Source organism: Lepisma saccharinum, chromosome 13 (genome assembly GCF_977018435.1).
Source record: "Lepisma saccharinum chromosome 13, izLepSacc3.1, whole genome shotgun sequence".
Taxonomy (NCBI): Eukaryota; Metazoa; Arthropoda; class Insecta; order Zygentoma; family Lepismatidae; genus Lepisma; species Lepisma saccharinum.
In genome coordinates this window covers 82,675,374-82,694,225 of record NC_139241.1, presented here as the reverse complement: position 1 = coordinate 82,694,225, position 18,852 = coordinate 82,675,374, and the positions used below count along the sequence as shown (strand labels likewise).

Here is an 18,852-nt window from a genome sequence, read left to right as displayed (position 1 = left end):
TGAATAATTTTGAAAATTATGTATACAAATGAAAATACCGTTAGGAAAATAATATTTGATTGTTATTTACTATGGCTCAAATCAGTATTTTTAAGGTTTTTCGGAACGTAATTATAGCTCAATTTAAGACTTTTAGAACACATTTTAGGATTTTTAGATCCTATTCTAGGAACATGAAAGCACACGTTTTGGAATCTAAGTATCCAAGGTCTAGATATGAGCTCAATAAAGCAACGAATTTAAACGAATAAGATTGAACCATCCGTTCTTTTTTTTTTTTTACAAAATTTCAAAGAGAGTGATCGCTTGGAAAAAAAATTAAAGAAAAAGCACTTTTTTTGTTCTCACGACGATAAGAATTAGAAGGCATTCATAAAAAAATAGGTTACCATAGATCAAAGAAGGATTAAATTATATAAATGTTGATGTAACTCGTTCTTATGTAGGTCTGCTGATTGATTTTTTACATCATTTTATCAACGTTCCACCGAAGGGTAAAGAAGAAACATGCATGTTTACATAATTTTCTCAATGTTCCACCGAAGGGTAAAGAAGAAACATGTATGTTTACATAATTTCCTCAACGTTCCACCGAAGAGTAAAGAAGAAACATGTATGTTTACATCATTTTATCAACGTTCCACCGAAGGGTAAAGAAGAAACATGCATGTTTACATAATTTTCTCAATGTTCCACCGAAGAGTAAAGAAGAAACATGTATGTTTACATAATTTCCTCAATGTCCCATCGAAGGGTAAAGAAGAAACATGTATGTTTACATAATTTCCACAATGTCCCATCGAAGGGTAAAGAAGAAACATGTATGTTTACATCATTTTATCAACGTTCCACCGAAGGGTAAAGAAGAAACATGTATGTTTACATAATTTCCTCAACGTTCCACCGAAGAGTAAAGAAGAAACATGTATGTTTACATAATTTTATCAACGTTCCACCGAAGGGTAAAGAAGAAACATGCATGTTTACATAATTTTCTCAATGTTCCACCGAAGAGTAAAGAAGAAACATGTATGTTTACATAATTTCCTCAACGTTCCACCGAAGGGTAAAGAAGAAACATGTATGTTTACATAATTTCCACAATGTCCCATCGAAGGGTAAAGAAGAAACATGCATGTTTACATAATTTTCTCAATGTTCCACCGAAGGGTAAAGAAGAAACATGTATGTTTACATAATTTCCACAACGTTCCACCGAAGAGTAAAGAAGAAACATGTATGTTTACATCATTTTATCAACGTTCCACCGAAGGGTAAAGAAGAAACATGCATGTTTACATAATTTTCTCAATGTTCCACCGAAGAGTAAAGAAGAAACATGTATGTTTACATAATTTCCTCAACGTTCCACCGAAGCGTAAAGAAGAAACATGTATGTTTACTTAATTTCCACAATGTCCCATCGAAGGGTAAAGAAGAAACATGTATGTTTACATCATTTTATCAACGTTCCACCAAAGGGTAAAGAAGAAACATGTATGTTTACATAATTTCCTCAACGTTCCACCGAAGAGTAAAGAAGAAACATGTATGTTTACATAATTTTATCAACGTTCCACCGAAGGGTAAAGAAGAAACATGCATGTTTACATAATTTTCTCAATGTTCCACCGAAGAGTAAAGAAGAAACATGTATGTTTACATAATTTCCTCAACGTTCCACCGAAGGGTAAAGAAGAAACATGTATGTTTACATAATTTCCACAATGTCCCATCGAAGGGTAAAGAAGAAACATGTATGTTTACATCATTTTATCAACGTTCCACCGAAGGGTAAAGAAGAAACATGTATGTTTACATAATTTCCTCAACGTTCCACCGAAGAGTAAAGAAGAAACATGTATGTTTACATCATTTTATCAACGTTCCACCGAAGGGTAAAGAAGAAACATGCATGTTTACATAATTTTCTCAATGTTCCACCGAAGGGTAAAGAAGAAACATGTATGTTTACATAATTTCCTCAACGTTCCACCGAAGAGTAAAGAAGAAACATGTATGTTTACATCATTTTATCAACGTTCCACCGAAGGGTAAAGAAGAAACATGTATGTTTACATAATTTCCACAATGTCCCATCGAAGGGTAAAGAAGAAACATGCATGTTTACATAATTTTCTCAATGTTCCACCGAAGGGTAAAGAAGAAACATGTATGTTTACATAATTTCCTCAACGTTCCACCGAAGAGTAAAGAAGAAACATGTATGTTTACATCATTTTATCAACGTTCCACCGAAGGGTAAAGAAGAAACATGCATGTTTACATAATTTTCTCAATGTTCCACCGAAGGGTAAAGAAGAAACATGTATGTTTACATAATTTTCTCAATGTTCCACCGAAGAGTAAAGAAGAAACATGTATGTTTACATAATTTCCTCAACGTTCCACCGAAGGGTAAAGAAGAAATATGTATGTTTACATAATTTCCACAATGTCCCTTCGAAGGGTAAAGAAGAAACATGTATGTTTACATCATTTCCTCAACGTTCCACCGAAGGGTAAAGAAGAAACATGTATGTTTACATAATTTCCACAACGTTCCACCGAAGAGTAAAGAAGAAACATGTATGTTTACATCATTTTATCAACGTTCCACCGAAGGGTAAAGAAGAAACATGCATGTTTACATAATTTTCTCAATGTTCCACCGAAGGGTAAAGAAGAAACATGTATGTTTACATAATTTCCTCAACGTTCCACCGAAGAATAAAGAAGAAACATGTATGTTTACATAATTTCCACAATGTCCCATCGAAGGGTAAAGAAGAAACATGTATGTTTACATCATTTTATCAACGTTCCACCGAAGGGTAAAGAAGAAACATGTATGTTTACATAATTTCCACAACGTTCCACCGAAGAGTAAAGAAGAAATATGTATGTTTACATCATTTTATCAACGTTCCACCGAAGGGTAAAGAAGAAACATGCATGTTTACATAATTTCCTCAACGTTCCACCGAAGAATAAAGAAGAAACATGTATGTTTACATCATTTTCACGACGTTCCACCTAAGGGTAAAGAAGGAATATGTATGCTTAGATCCTTTCCACAACGTTCCACCTCCAGCCACGGGTAAAAGGAAACACGTATGTTTTGATCTTTTCCACAATGTTCCACCGAAGTGTAAAGTATAACCATGTATGTGTAGATCCTTTCTACAACGTTCCACCGACGGGTAGAAAATAAACATTTATTTCCACACCGTTCCATCAGACGGAGAAGAAGAAAAATTTATATTTTGATCTTTTCCACAACATTCCACCAGAAGGTAACGAAGAAACGTTAAGTATATTCCACACCCTTCCACTGAAGGGTAAAGAATAAACATTTATGTTCCGATTCTTTTCAGGCCGTTCTGGCGGAAAGTGAAGAAGTAACAGATATGTGTAGATCCTTTCAACAACGTTACACCATTCTACCAAGTAAAACTTACCTTTTGTGTCAGCAGACTCATTGTGCTGGTAGATCATAATATAATTTTCTTCCACTTTTCAACTTCTCTATGTTAAACTCGACCACCGGGACTGACGAAATGATTAAAGCAGTTGACAGAAGGAGCATGGAGAAGAACTGGAACTTCATTCAGGATTTCAACCTCTGACCTCTGATTTCCTATCAAATTCATGACCTTGTGTATTCTTAAGCTGAGTCTGATGATCTTGGGTTAACCTTAACCAAACTTGTTCCTCGTCTGCCAGTTAATAACCAAAGATTTAAATCAATCGACATGAAACATTGCTTTGCAACATTGTGTGTAACCATGATGCATTTGTGAAAGCATGTTATGGATTCTGAATAACATTAAATGCACAAGAAGTAGAATAGAATAAATAATTTATTTTCAGAGCTGTCATAAAATTAATCAACTGCAACACGATAATACTGGTAGTTCCACACACGCCATTACCCACCATCCACATCAGACCTCGGCGTCCAGAGCTGAATCTTCAGGGATGACGTTGTAGTCTTCAGAGGATTCCAAATGGATGCTTCTCCCTGTGTATCTCTGGATCCAGCTTCTGTAGGAGGAGACCCTTGTGAAGACGGCTGGAGAGTTGGGAGTTCCACAAGGGACATTCCCGAAGGATACGATTCCTGACAAACGACCATTGCAAGCGAGTGGACCACCTGAGTCGCCCTGGGAGAATCAGAGAAGAGTTAAATGATGCAGACTCCTAGGCACAGTGATTTATCCACACACCATCAACATTTCCTCAACACTCCCTAAGATTTTTTCGACTAGCCAAATTTATGGTCACTGGCTACAAAATTATCCTTACACCAACCTGAATATGAACTTACACATCCATATGGAAAATTCTGGATAATCTCATACTAGACAGTACTCACATTTGTTTCTTTTTTGTACATCTACATTATACATATTTATTGAAAGTAGTGCAATATTAACAATTATTGGTCTACTGGTAATACACAATTCCTAAAAGCTTCAAGCCTTATGCCAAGTGCATAGACACTAGATTTTATACTTTCAAATATTACTTGTAAGAGAAAATATGCAAATCATAATGAGCGCTAGCTACAGAAAATCTTCTAAACTTTGTGAAATGTAAAATGGTACCGACTGAAGTGACAGGTAACAAGTGACGTACGACAGAGCTTTTCACATCTAAGTGACAAGCGTCATGCGACACGGCTCCTTCAATCTATTAGTATGTATTCATTCGATTTTCGCTTCGGTCTAAAAGCTCCCCTACATATTGTCGGCTGTAAACGATAGTAGGTACTTACCACGCAGGCTGACCTTCCTCCTTGTAATGGTCCAGTACAAACTTGGCTTTGTCCAATGGCAGAATAGCTACCCCACAGCCTCTGGCACGTTGCCATATCTATTGTTGGGACAGTGGTGTATTGCAGGTACTGGGGCAATATGGGAGTGCTTCCTCGACTGGTGCTTCCCCATCCAGAAACAATGCAATGGGTTCCTATTAGGGAAGAGAGAGTACCTATATAAACTTCCCCCAACATTTATTTATATGTTATTTGGCAAGAGAAGTAAAATGTCCAATTTCAGGAGAAATCGGTATTTTTGCACTCTATAAGTAACAGACATAATACAAGTGACATTACAATTTTAATTTCCTGGTTTATGACATGGACCCTAACCTGATAATCTCACTATATGTCTCAAAATAAATCTTCCCCATCTGGTAGTAACATCAAAGCGACGTAAAATACAAAAAAGTATAAATTCAGTATAAAGTGGTATGTATTGATATTGTAATATATTTTGTCAATATCACATATTTATATTCAGATGGTTTCACTTTTATAAGTTTTGAGCTAGAAATGAAAAATGTATGTTTTTTTTTTGTTTGTAAGGATCATATTGGATATGTAACATTTTCTACCTATTGAACAATTTTTCACATATTCAAAATACTGATTATATAATTTTTATAAGTTCTAAATTGGAAAAGAGAAAAGGTATGTATTGGCTGTGTGTAAGGAGCTTAAAGGATATGCATCATTTTCTACCTATTGAACAATTTTTCAGAGTAGTGATATTTTTATAAGTTTTAAACTAGAAATGAGAAAGGTATGTTTGTATGCATTGGTTGTCTGTGAGAAACATATTGGGCATATAACATATTTTCCCTATTGAACAATTTTTCCCATATCTATATTCAGAGTACTGATTGTGTAACTTATAATAGTTTTAAACTGAAAAGTGCGAAATGTATATATTGGTTGGTTCTGAGAAGGATACTAGATATATAACATTCTACCTATTGAACAATTTTTGTATTTCTTATTTGGAGAGTATCAGTTATTTTCTCGTATTAAACTGCAACTGATTAAATTATGCCCGTAAAGTGAGTGTGATATAATGATATAATGCTTGTAGTTAAGTTACTAAAGTTGGTAGAACTGTACTATAATTTAATTAGCAATCAACTGGAAACGCATTGTTGCTCATTTCCCTAAGTTTGTGTTTACCTGTTTGAGGTCCGTAGGTATCGAAACTTATCGGACGAACATAGGTGTTGAAAGTTAACGGCTGAGATAGTCGAACCAGTGCAATGTCGTTCTGCATGGTATGCCTGTAAAAGAACAGATAGTTTAACAATCTTATATGGATATGTTACCATATGTATAAAGAAATAATGGGTTGGGCTGAACTTAGCAGCCCAAGGATGGTACAATTTAATAGTTATAATTTAATTGTTACTATTTATTTATTGTCAGTAAATACTTTTGAAATATAACCATAAAATGTTCTCTCTAAATAATTTCGATCTAAATTTTTACCAGGTGTACATTAATTATATTATCCATAACAAGAACAGCTATTTTCTACCTTCAATTTTGCTAGTTTGATATTTTAGAAACTCCTACCGTGTGAGTGATATTAATAAATTTCATCATCTTTTCAACCTATGTTGTGTTTTAACCAATTTTGAGATGATCAAACAGGGAAGAGAAAATGTGACCAGAGCCTGTAGCTATTGTGACCAGCTCTATCTACTATGACTTAGATCGAGAATATGCGGAACCTTATATCCACACACCGTGTGATTTAAGGTACGTTGCATTGCACAGAACACAGCATTAATTTTCAACTTACGGCTAATTCGTCACACACATACCTAGTAAATCATTTGTGCATCTATTGTTGCCACAGCTGGTTGATTTTCTTCTGAATTACACTGTATTAATGTTATATCAATGAAATTTAACATTGGCTGTGAAAAGTAGCACTCGCGTATTCAATTTCAAAGTTATATTACCTGTTGTAGCTCTCATGGACAATGATTTGGGCCACATCTCTTCTCTGCTCTGAGTTATCGGGTACTCTGATGTTGTGTTCCCCAGCAACAACCTGAAAACGTGACAACAATACATGCTTTTCTTTGTTGAATGTTCCAATGATGCATTGTCCCACGTTATTATTTCAAAATAACATGCATATGTAAATGGACACATTATGATTCTACCGCATCCTTTGCTTTACAAATTTCACTAAATATGTAACATACTCAGTGCACGAAGAAAAAGAGAGAAGGGGGACATGGGGGGTGTAGTCTCCCCAGCGAACAAAATTTTCATTAAGATACTTAGGTATAGTTGAAAATTAAGAAAATAAATATTTTTATTCAATCAGAAACCCCTACAACAAGGCTTATTAGAACTGAAGATGAGAACTGAAGCTGTACTGTAACAAGACGTTTAGACTTGCTTTAATTATTAATGCCAGTAAAAATTAATGCTTCAAACTTCATCCTGGATGGGGAATGAGCACATTGCTTTATTTAATATTTTTACAACAATATAAAATTAATATGAAATATTTTCACGCATGCAAGAACGTAATTCTTAAGAAACAAAATGAGCAAATCTTGACCACAAGTCAATACAATTTTAGATTTCTAAATATTCAATTTTATCAAATCCCAGTACAAGTATATAACAATGTAAATTCACTATATTGTAAAACAAATATATAAACAATTCTTGACCACAAGCATAATTTCTTGAATTTTTCTTGACTTTCTTGACTTCCAGAAGCATCTCCCGCCTTTTACACTGTATTCCATCCCACACTCGACCAGGCATTCCACCAGCTAGAAATTCTCACTTCCAGCACTGAATATACTCAGAAAATAAACAACAGCAACTCAATTAATACATTCCAAGCATGCCTGAGTTTTTATATTTCGCTCTTGTTCGAAATACCGGGTGTCCCAGAAGTATTTCCCTGATTACAAACTTTATTCATATCCGCTATATGCAAGGAAGAGATGTGAAAGTGGTGCCAAAATGTTGGAAAACTAACCAAGTTTTTTTTGTTGCAGGTTTGAGTAACGTGGCTGTAGTGTAGCAGTGTCAGTGCCCAGAAAACCGGAAATGTTCACAAATCAGGATAAAGCTCAGCATGTCCTCTGGTATCACGAGACCCGGTCACCAATAACAGTGCAGAGGAACTTTCCAATGTACAGAATTCTTTCGTGTAGAATATCTGCCATCAACAAGTTGGTATTTAAAAAATGGAATTTATCTTCATTCCCAAATCCTGTCAAGTCCAAGAAACATTGTATGGAAAGATGCCACCCGATGTCAAGAGCATTAATTCCAGATTCCTTGGCACTGACACTGCTACACTACAGTCACATTACTGAAACCTGCAACAAATAAACTTGGTTAGTTTTCCAACATTGTGGCACTACTTTCACATCTCTACCTTGCGGATATGAATAAAGTTTGTAATCAGGGAAAGACTTCTGGGACACCCTGTATAGTTGATGAAAGAGAAACAAATGCAATGAAAACATGTGTAAATATAATCCAATTACGTTCCTCAGAAATAAAGCACTTAATTCTATATCTTGAAATTGAGTGAACGTTTATTTAACTGGAGAAACTATTCTAGAGGCATTTACAAATTGCTAAATTAAAAATATTTGTGTATATATTGATTTGGCTGATTTTACTTCGCTTTTCTGACATTTTTGGCTAATCGCGAAGATGAGGATGAGTGATGATATGATGAAATTGACGAAACGACACTCACAAACAGCACCCATGCGAAGGCCGAACGCTAGCCTCTCCGCCACGGAGGCTATAAATGTAGACAACTATGTATTGCAAAAATTAGACATATTTCTGAGCAATTAATACAATAAATATTTATAGTGCGACAGTATGAAATCGCAGAGCATAATAATAATTATAACGTTTGCAGTGTATCCTTAAGAGACACAATATCAAATCTTGATTTAGCAAACGTCTTTGATTAGTTTAGGGCATCTTTATTTCACGTACCTTGAAGGACCAGGGTTGCATTCCTTCCATGCAGTGGGCAGCGGTTACCACCCACGTCTCGCTGGCGATGGATCCTCCACAGAAGTGGGACAAGCCTCCACCTCTCACAGCTTGCAGGGAAACTTGGTAGGGAAACTGTCCTGCAATGGAATTTTCATTTCGAAAGTTACTTTCAAGGTTAACGTGGAACTGCGTGCAGCTTCTATTAGGTGTAGACTGGAGTGCTGCAGGAAAAGGATTTCGCTCGAGCGCCAAATAGTTTACACGGACGATAGCGTACGGAATGGAGAGCTTCTTCCCTCGAGCGAAAAAAAGTTCGAACAGGCAAAACGAGCGGTATGCACTCGAAGCCCAGTAGCACATGTGTAACCGTAATTTGTCTGTGGTAGTGGGACCTCAAATATGGATCGTGAGGTGAAAGACGCAGTGAAATTGAAACTTAAGTGAAGACAGTCATCATTCTGATGTTAAATTGTAGTTTAGTATATCATACCATTACAGTGATGTATGAAAAATGAAACAGATGATTATGGGCTGAAACTGCGACATATATGTGTCTAAAGTGTAAATCACCAACCCTGAGACCTTCTGTAAACAAACGGTCTCACCGGTTCGATGTATCACTCCGCGTCAGCTGATTCATGACCGCAATCATCTGCTCTTACACTTATAGTTCGCCGCACCTATTCATTTTATATAAGAGCCTCTGAATGTGGGAACCCGCTCTCAAAACATCAGACGAATATGCAGCCGCATACATTGTTACTCTCCCGGTCATTCTCTCTTTCATAACCCTTAAAACTGCAGACACTGACACACCACTGGACTGGGATACAAACTTAACCACTTCATTTACTGGTTCCTCAGGATACCACTGACAGAACGTTACATAAATATTGAGTAGAATCTGTTTCTCACCCCTTTTCAAAGGCTGTCCTTGCTGGTAAAAGGTAAAGGTAAAGTGTTCCCCTGTGCATAGCACCACGCCATGAAGGCGTATAGGGGGTGTGGGGGTAACGCCCCACACTTTCTTGATCCGGTCGTGAGTGGGGGTGATGTGATCAGCATCACGCCCCTGACCGCCTTTACCCCCCAGGGTTTCCCCCAGGTACCCATGTTATTCGACGCTGGGTGGGCGCCGGGGCCGCTTTCACCGTTAGAAAAGTTCCCGGATTTGAACCGGCCGGGGATCGAACCCGGGACCTTTAGCATGGTAGTCAGACGCGTTACCGACTTTTTTTTTTTTTGCCTAACCAACTTTTTTATTTTTTATTTTTTTTACTATTATTACAAATTACATTTTATATAAACATGGTTAAAAATGAGATACCTTCTTTTCATTCATATACAACCTTTAGGAAATTTGCATAATTCTTTCTATTATAAACAATAGTGTTTTGCATTAATTCTTGTTGTAAGAAATCTTTAAAATTACATGCGTACTTAATATTTGTGCAGTTTAAAGTATAGTAAATAGAATTGCTAATAAGCCATTGTACTGCATTCCATTTGGTTTTAGGATAATACTTAAAATCTGGTATTATTACAGTCTGTGTCGTATAATTTGCTGTTGATGTACGACATATTCTACTTAACATGTTTCGTAATTGTTGCCACATGGTACTTGCGTGACGACATTTAGATATTCTGTGTTCTATTGTATCTTCCTCATTGCACACATTACATAATGACGTGTCACTGAATTGAAGTCGATGTCTTTTACTTTTGGTATCATATTTATCATGTACTAATATGTACCATAAGGATTGAACCTTGTTAGTTAAATGTTTCGCCCAAACATTCGTCCATACTAAGTTCCATTCCTTATTGGGAGTTTGTTGCTCTACTTTCGCTGCTTTCCATTCCACGTGCATTAGTCCCAATCCACCTGCCGTTCGCTGTTGCACTGCAGTGTTATAAGCCACTCTGAAAACCTGACCTTGCCACAAGAAATACGTAGCTAGCGATCGTAAACGTGATGCAAAATTTGTTGACAAAGGAAAGAGTGCTGCAACAAACCAAACTTTTGCGAATATGTATCTGTTTAAATAATGCACTCGTGATATAAGCGATAAATTTCTTAACACATTGGTTTTAATCAAACCTTGTATGTTATTTATTATTGTTTCAAAATTTATATTGATCGTTGATTGTAATTTATTCTGAAAAACTATTCCCAATATTCTTACTTTATCTTTAGTTACAATTTCACGTCCATATGTTAAGTTTGTTTGCTTTCCCAGTGGCAACAAATACGATTTTTTATAATTAATTTTTGCACCTGATATTTGCATGTATTCATTTAGACAGACTATAACTTCCTCATAATCAGTCTTCGAGTTAATGAAGGCTGTTACATCGTCCATATACCCACATACATGTAAGTTATTTTCACAATATCTCAGAGATGATAATTTTGTTTGAATTATGTTCAGAAAAGGTGATAACGATAACATGAACAGATATGAACTTAACGGGGATCCTTGTAAGACTCCTCTTTTCACCTGTTAGGAACCCATTAACAAGTACCTTAATATATATATTTCTAGTTAATAGTTGCACCCAACTAATAAATTTGTCACCAAATCCAAGTTTTTGTAAAACTAATTTTAAGTATTTATGGCTAACATAATCATATGCAGATGCAAAGTCAAGCGTGAAAATAGCTGCGTCAGTGTCATTCTTCTCTTCATATGTTGCTATTATATCTCTAGTTATCATTAATGCTTGGTGTATGGTGCCAACACTTGGCATTCCATATTGTGTGTTACCTACTAACAATGACATATATGGTTTTAACCTATTTGATATTATTTTTGTTAATATTTTATACTCAACATTCATTAGATTAATTGGTCTGTATTCATTACTTGTTATCGGTTTCTTTACCTTAGGTATTAAAACAGTCACTCCAGTACTACAATTTTTTTCCTATCTTAATTTTGTGAAATACCTCTTGAACCCACTTAGTTACTGTGGGTCCTATAGTAGGCCATATCTTTTTGTAACCTTCACTTGTAATACCATCGATACCTGGTGATACATTTCCACGTAAACTGAAAACCGCTTTAGTTATTTCATCCTGAGTAAACTCTTTTTCTAATATATTTCTATCTTCATCCTGAAGTATTGTGGGTATATTATTTATTATTATGTTGCCCTCTATTATGTCGATCGTTTCTGTTTCAAATTTTTGGTGAAAATGTTCCTTTATTACTTGTTGAATTTCAGATTGCATTATAATTTCTTTCTCATGTTTGTTTTTAATTTTGTTTATAATTTTTCTCTGACCTCTATTTCGTTCTTGTTTTATATGATATAATGTGGTTGTTTCTCCGTGATCAAAAGGCTGTACCTTACTTCTTACTTGAATACCTTTTATTTTATTTCTATGGAATCCTAATAATATCGCCTGAACATGCTTAATTTTATCTTGTACTGACTTACCTTGCAATACTTGATATTTTAATTCATGCAAAACACTATAGTAAAAATTGTACATACTATTTCTGTCTTGATATTTTTGTTTTCCATAGTTTTTACAAAGTTTTTGGAATTCTACTTTAAAGCAACTCTCCCACCACTGCACAAGATTTGTCTTATAAGTAGTTTTTGTTGACCACGTCTTCCATTTTTCTTGAAAACGTACTATAAATTCCTTGTCTTGAATCAATGCATTATTTAAATGCCAGAAACCTGGCCCTCTACAAATATTATCTGAATCTATTTTGATCCTAACGATATATGCAAAATGGTCTGTAAAGCAAATTGGGAAAGTTTGCACATTAGAAACATGGTGCTTAATATTATTAGATACATAAATTCTATCAATGCGCGAGGCATGATTTGGTTTGATGTACGTATAACCTTCTTCATTTCCTTTAACATATTCCCATGTATCAACTAATTGTAATCCATCTATTAATGCCTTTAAAGTAGTTGTAACCTGGTTTTTGATCAATGGTTCTTAGAACTGAATTAAAATCACCTCCTAAGATGATAGATGTAATATTACCACTTAGTTCCGCCGCCACGTCTTCTAGAAAGAAGTGGTTCCGCTGTGTTCTGTTTTGTGAACCAGAAGGTGCGTAAATATTACAAAGTTTTATTCCATTTAATATTGCTGTTATTATTCTTCCTGAATAGTAACATTGTACCTGTTGTATCGGTATTCCTTTACGAATATAGAGAGCTGTACCATGATTTTGTGGAGTAAAATTATTATACACATCATATATGTTACCGTCTTCTAAATATGGAGTTCCAATTTCTTGCAAAAAGGCTATATCCACATATGCTTTTTTAAGGAAGTCTAGTAAAGCTTCCTGCTTAATTTTACTACACGACTTATTATAATTAATAGTAGCTACTGTATAGGTCAACATATTATGAATGTATAATGAAAAACTAAGGATTACATGTATATATATATAAATATATATAGAATTATAAGAAAATACTTTTTTCCAGTTCATTTTACCTTAATCTTATTTTGGCTATATATGCAATATTTCACACCAATTATCAAGGCCAAACTATTTGTTAAATTATTGTTTTGATTTACTTAAATCACCTACCCTTCGCCTAGATCTTCTTTTCGCTAAGTTCATGTCGCTCACTTTCGCCGCACTTTTAGTCCGTTTTTTTGTACCAGTTACATTTTCCACTACCATTTTCATATTTACACTACTACTCTCACTATCTTCATCAGTAATCAACTCACTATCCATATCGTCTCCCATTGCGTTTTGTTGTTCTTCCTGTCTTTCTGCTGTCTTCTGATCCTTAATGTCATTGGTGCGTACCACGCCATCCTCTACGACTACTTCTCTCACTGATTCCGGTTTGGAGTTTTCTTCCTTAGTTACCACACATGGTGTACCATCTTCCTCTGGGATCTTCGAAGCCGCCACTGCCACTTCTGCTTCTTTCGTGGTGTCTTCTACGGGGTTGGTAGGTGTCCCGTCCTTCTGGGGGTTAGGGTGTCTTTCTGTGTGTATTTCAGTTGATTCCAGCCGATTCTCAAGGCTAGTAGAAGGTGTTTCATTGGATGGAACTTCTTGGTATGGTCCTTCTCGTTGTTGCGCCACTTGACTGTAGTTTCGTCCTTGCCTGAGCGGAACTCTCAGGACAGTGGGTTGACGAAGGTCGCACATCCTACGTTCGTGACCAGGCTGGTGACAAATCTGGCACGTCCGTTGCTGTCCATCATAGATAACGTGACACTGAAACGAGCGTATTAATAGAAACGAAGGTATTGGTTTTGTGACTTCCATTTTAGCCACTCGCACTCCATTATACACTGGGTATCGAAAGTTCCCCGACCATTGTTCTTTGTCTACACTATCGACAGTTCCAAATTCTCGCAGTTTTTCTTTCACGCTTTCATCGTCCATTTCCAATGGGAGATTAAAGACACGCACAAATTTCACTTCCCTTCCCGCATCTTCTAATGACACTTTCACACTATTGCCATCAGCGTAACGAAACTCCATGTCAGCCCCATGCTGTTCTAATAGTTTTCTCATTGTCGCTTCTCTCACAAATTTAATATACACACAACGCAAAATTGTCGGGAGTTGTATTCCCATCAATTCGTCAACATGCAGACGGAATTGTCCGTGAATAAATTCATGTATATCCGTTGCCCTCGGTTTAGGAGCATTCACTGGAAAGCTTATCTTTATCGTATTTAACCTATTCATTTCGTTATTCTTACTTGCCACTATAGTACTTACAAGTTTATCGATTTGTCTCTTATGTTACAAGTCCAATTTTTCAGACATAGTTGACTCACTAGCTGCACTCGGGGAACGCACTACCAGAGAACGATATCAGCACGTCCAACACCCACGGCGTCCACCGAGGAACTACCGACTGAGCCACCGCGGCCACTGTCCTTGCTGGTGTTTTGAAAACATGCTCGGAGAACACGGAGACCTTCCCGCACGCATAGAACTCGTCATGTTATTTTTCTAAGGATAAGTCAGGCAATATTACTAAGTTGCACTACTTCCTTGCTGTTCACATGATTATTTTTAGAAAATAACCAATGTTATAAAATATCATTATGTACACAAATCTCTAAGCTCATTGAAAGTTACAATGCATATTACTACAAAATGTTCACACTTACCTTGCCTTGCTATGTCACCAAGTTATTTTACGAAGTGCACAATATTTGGCGGAACAAAAATCGTTATTGGATGCTTGTCAAAGTTTCCAGCCGCAATAAATTTACGAACTTTCTTTGTCTTGTTTTGATCATCATCATCAATATATGAAGGGCCAGGGGGAAAAACGATGAATGTTCATTCGAGACGATTTGCCAGGAAATGAAAAACAAAGTATTTCTTTCCATAAGTACGTTAATATATGCCAAAATAATAATGCGTTTTTCAGGCACTTCTCATCGTTTCCCAACCAAGGCCGTTCTCATTCTTATAGTACAGCTACTGAACTATCAGATGGCGCTGCGATCTCAAAATGGGCGAAAAATCGACATTCATCGTTTTTCCCCCTGGCCCTTCATATTTATTGGACTTACAGCAATGCATATGGCTGTTTATGCCCATTATATATTCTATTTACATAAAATCTACAAACAAATTTCAAATACACTCCTATCTATATCATCCTTAGAAATATACATTACCATGTTATATCATTTTGTTTAAAAAAAATGCAAGTTAAATATATTCAATTCACATGAAGCCAAATTTTTGGGAAATGATTACTGGTGCAAAGAGTTAACCATAAAGGTGAAGCAATAAGTAAAAAAAGAAAGAACATTGAGTTTAAAGTGAGACGTCATTCGCGGCAGCGTATCCCATACTACAAATTGGCCATTGTTTTACCTTACGTAATGAATCTTGTAACAACGCTGGATTTTCGTGTGGATTATTTTACTTCTATGAGTTTGCAATGCTTTCTGCATGCAGGTGGTTTTGTTTACAGAAGGTCTCAGGCTTTGTGATTTGAACTTTACGATAATTGTCACATTAAAATTATATCCCATTGTATACGCTCCAGGGTGGAAGACTGGAACGAGTACAAGCGAGCGAAAGTGGATCCATACAGTACTCTAGTGTAGATCCTACAAGTTAATTTTCGGCCTTTGCTCAAGAAAGAAAATTCATGAAAAATAATTTTACATTTTTATCGGCGAAGTAAACTCCATTGAAATTTAAAAACTTTTTTAATCAACTACAGACTACACACATTTTTTTAGTCTGTGCTTGATTAGTTCCTTGGAGACCATGTTGTACGGCTGTTGAAATATCATTAAATCTTGGTTTGTGTTTCATGTACAGTTAGTGTATTCTTATTTCATCTATCCAAGTCTTCACTCCTATGTGAATATTCATAACTGCGAGACGTTACAAAATAACAATTCATAATGTAGTGTATAAGTATTTGTAATTAACGTGTTCATGTCTTAGCTACTTCATTATCCTGTTTATACGTATATCCGAAATTATAGAAGGCAATATTGATATTTGAAATTACACATTTATTTATAACCATTTTTACTCAGTATGAAAGCATGGAAGTGGACTTCGAAACTAATGAATGCACTTGTTTTTTGTATTGCATTAAATTGTAATATAAACGAGGAATTTCAACTGCAGTAAGGTGAGTTGCAGATAGACCTTGTGCTGAATAAAGGTAAAGAACAGAAGGAAAATTACTTTTCGTAGAGAAATCTAAAAAGTTGCAATAAGTTACTGATTAATATGGTATCAAACCATGATTGTGTGTCAAGTAGTATGTAAACTGAAGCCATCATCTCCCAGCGGCATCTATTAGGCTCCAATCAAAATAAGCTCTTTTCAACACTTGAACATATGTAAATAGAAAAGAAGGAAAAACAAATGAAAATCACGAACCTTGTGAAGCACTGTAGCCACCGACGATCCTAGTTTCTCCAAAGGAAGCACCACTGCTGTCTTCTGGATATTAATTAAAACACATTAATACACTTAATAATGTTTTTTAAGAATTCATAAAGAAAAAGATCTCCTAACCTGATACTTACTGAAAAGTAGCAAAAATTTGGACTCAACTCCGAATCACATTTGCTCAAAGATAGGCTGTTCCAACATTATTCATCATAATGGTTACGTAGATAATTTCGCATAATAATGTATGCATTGTTGTATTTATGTATTTATCAGAGACATATGTTGAACACTAGATAAACAAATAGGAACTTGCTTGCTAAAGATACGATTTTTTGGCTTACGATGCCAATGAAGCACTCATTAATTTTTATGCAGTGAGTTTTCTATGCTGAATATGAAACACTTGCTCTGTATAGAAATTTTACGTTTGCAAATTTCAGTTGTAAGTGGCTCATCTTCAATTCTTGGTAATATCAAATTTCATTGATTTTAATTCCTAATTAGTGCATCTATGGAAGAAGAGATATTTGATCTAAAGTGTTTTTTACTCTTGCACCACGATGAGCGTCATCTCTTGATATTGTACTTATTTACAAGACCTAGCAAGTTAGAAAACTTAAATATTTGTTGTACAGAATTGTACAAAAATGGTTCAAAATTCCTGCGCTATTAATTTTTGATTCTCAAAAGTGGTACTACAGGCAAATAGTAGGTAGATATTTTGATTTTTCTCCATAATCGACCTGTACAAAAAATTTGATTTGTTTTACAAAATTGTACAAAACTATTACAAAATTCTTGCAATGTAAAGTAAAAGTAAAGTGTATCCCCTGTGCATAGCACCACGCCATGAAGGCGTATAGGGGGTGTGGGGGTAATTTTTTATCTTTGAAAGTGGTATTACAAACATATGGTAGGTAGAAATTTTGAGAAAATATTGTTGTATATAATTGTACAAAACGTCTGTACTATATATCATATTCTCGATAGTTATGGTACAGTGGGATCCGTGAGTAATACCGCGCAAATTGTCCATCACCATGTTCGTGCACCTTATTTGACTCAATAAGAGCTTTAAGAATTAAAAGAACACTCGAAACAAGCTGTTGACAACTTCTGCACCAGCATACATAAAAATCCATCGCTTAAAAACACATAGAATTCAAGAGAAAAAATGAATGAAAATAGACAATTTGCACGGTAATACTCATGGATCCCACTGTACTATAAGTAGATGGTAGGTAGAAACTTTGTGATTTTCTCAGTTGTTTGACTTGCACAAAAAATTATATTTGTTTTGATTCGTTGCACAAAATTGCTATAATGTGTGATTTCGTAAATTTGCCACTACAAGCAACTGGAGCTGAATATTTGACCCCCACAGTTGAAGAAACTTACCAACTTGAAAAGAGAAGACGCAGAAGGTTAGGAAAATTGCTGCTTCAAACTTTACCATGGTGAGATTTGTCCCTGAGTGCAGGACACAATTCGAATGGAAGCCTTTATACCAGTTGCTTATCTGTGTTTATTCTCACGTGGAGCTGTGCTTTGTGTCGTTGATCTTCGAAGGGCAAGGGCACGTTCTGTGTTTTCCCCCTTTACTGAAAGAAAATGACAAGTTGCATCATGCCTTTCGGAGGGATTGGGTCACTGTGCTTGTGGAGCATTTGCAATCGAAGTCTCCCTGCGCATAAATTAACGATACGTGTTGGAGGAAACAACGGGAAAATTTGGGAAGGGGGAAAAAACATAGCGTAACGTGTTTTTGTATAGATACGAGTTATCTCTAGTTGAATGCACCTCTTCATTCACTGAATGTTATGCCGCAATAGGAAAGAACTGGGCTTGGCTTCGAAAGTCACGTACACAAAAGGAGAAAGGATGTTTGACGTGTTCTTGATTTTTGTCACAATTTATCACCGCTATTCAATTATTATATGAACTAATAATAATATTTATTAATGTTATGAGCACGACATGACAACCAGGTACATCACCATATCAAAATGGGAGATACAAAATTACAAAATTGAATATCTAATTAGAAAATAAGAGAATGAAACCTACAATCTTATACAATCTCATTAGTTCACATTGTAGTTTTCTACAAGTTCAGCTATTAATCCTATGGCCTTT

At 35.6% G+C, this 18,852-nt stretch overlaps 1 protein-coding gene across 2 annotated transcripts; it reads right to left on the bottom strand.

The window, feature by feature from the left end:
- Nucleotides 1-3,882: 3,882 nt before the first annotated feature.
- LOC145997093 (trypsin-3-like) lies at nucleotides 3,883-16,922 on the bottom strand. Of its 2 annotated transcripts, none has more exons than XM_083133713.1 (6): nucleotides 16,851-16,922; nucleotides 8,813-8,952; nucleotides 6,781-6,872; nucleotides 5,990-6,093; nucleotides 4,781-4,974; nucleotides 3,883-4,166 (listed from the first exon to the last, which is right to left on the bottom strand). In XM_083133713.1, the coding sequence occupies exons 2-6, from the start codon at nucleotides 8,840-8,842 to the stop codon at nucleotides 3,948-3,950; spliced, it is 639 nt and encodes a 212-aa protein (XP_082989839.1). In that variant the 5' UTR covers nucleotides 8,843-8,952; nucleotides 16,851-16,922; the 3' UTR covers nucleotides 3,883-3,947. The 2 variants fall into 2 exon arrangements, with proteins under 2 accessions (XP_082989839.1, XP_082989840.1); XM_083133714.1 differs by lacking the exon at nucleotides 16,851-16,922 and adding an exon at nucleotides 16,702-16,790.
- Nucleotides 16,923-18,852: the final 1,930 nt, after the last annotated feature.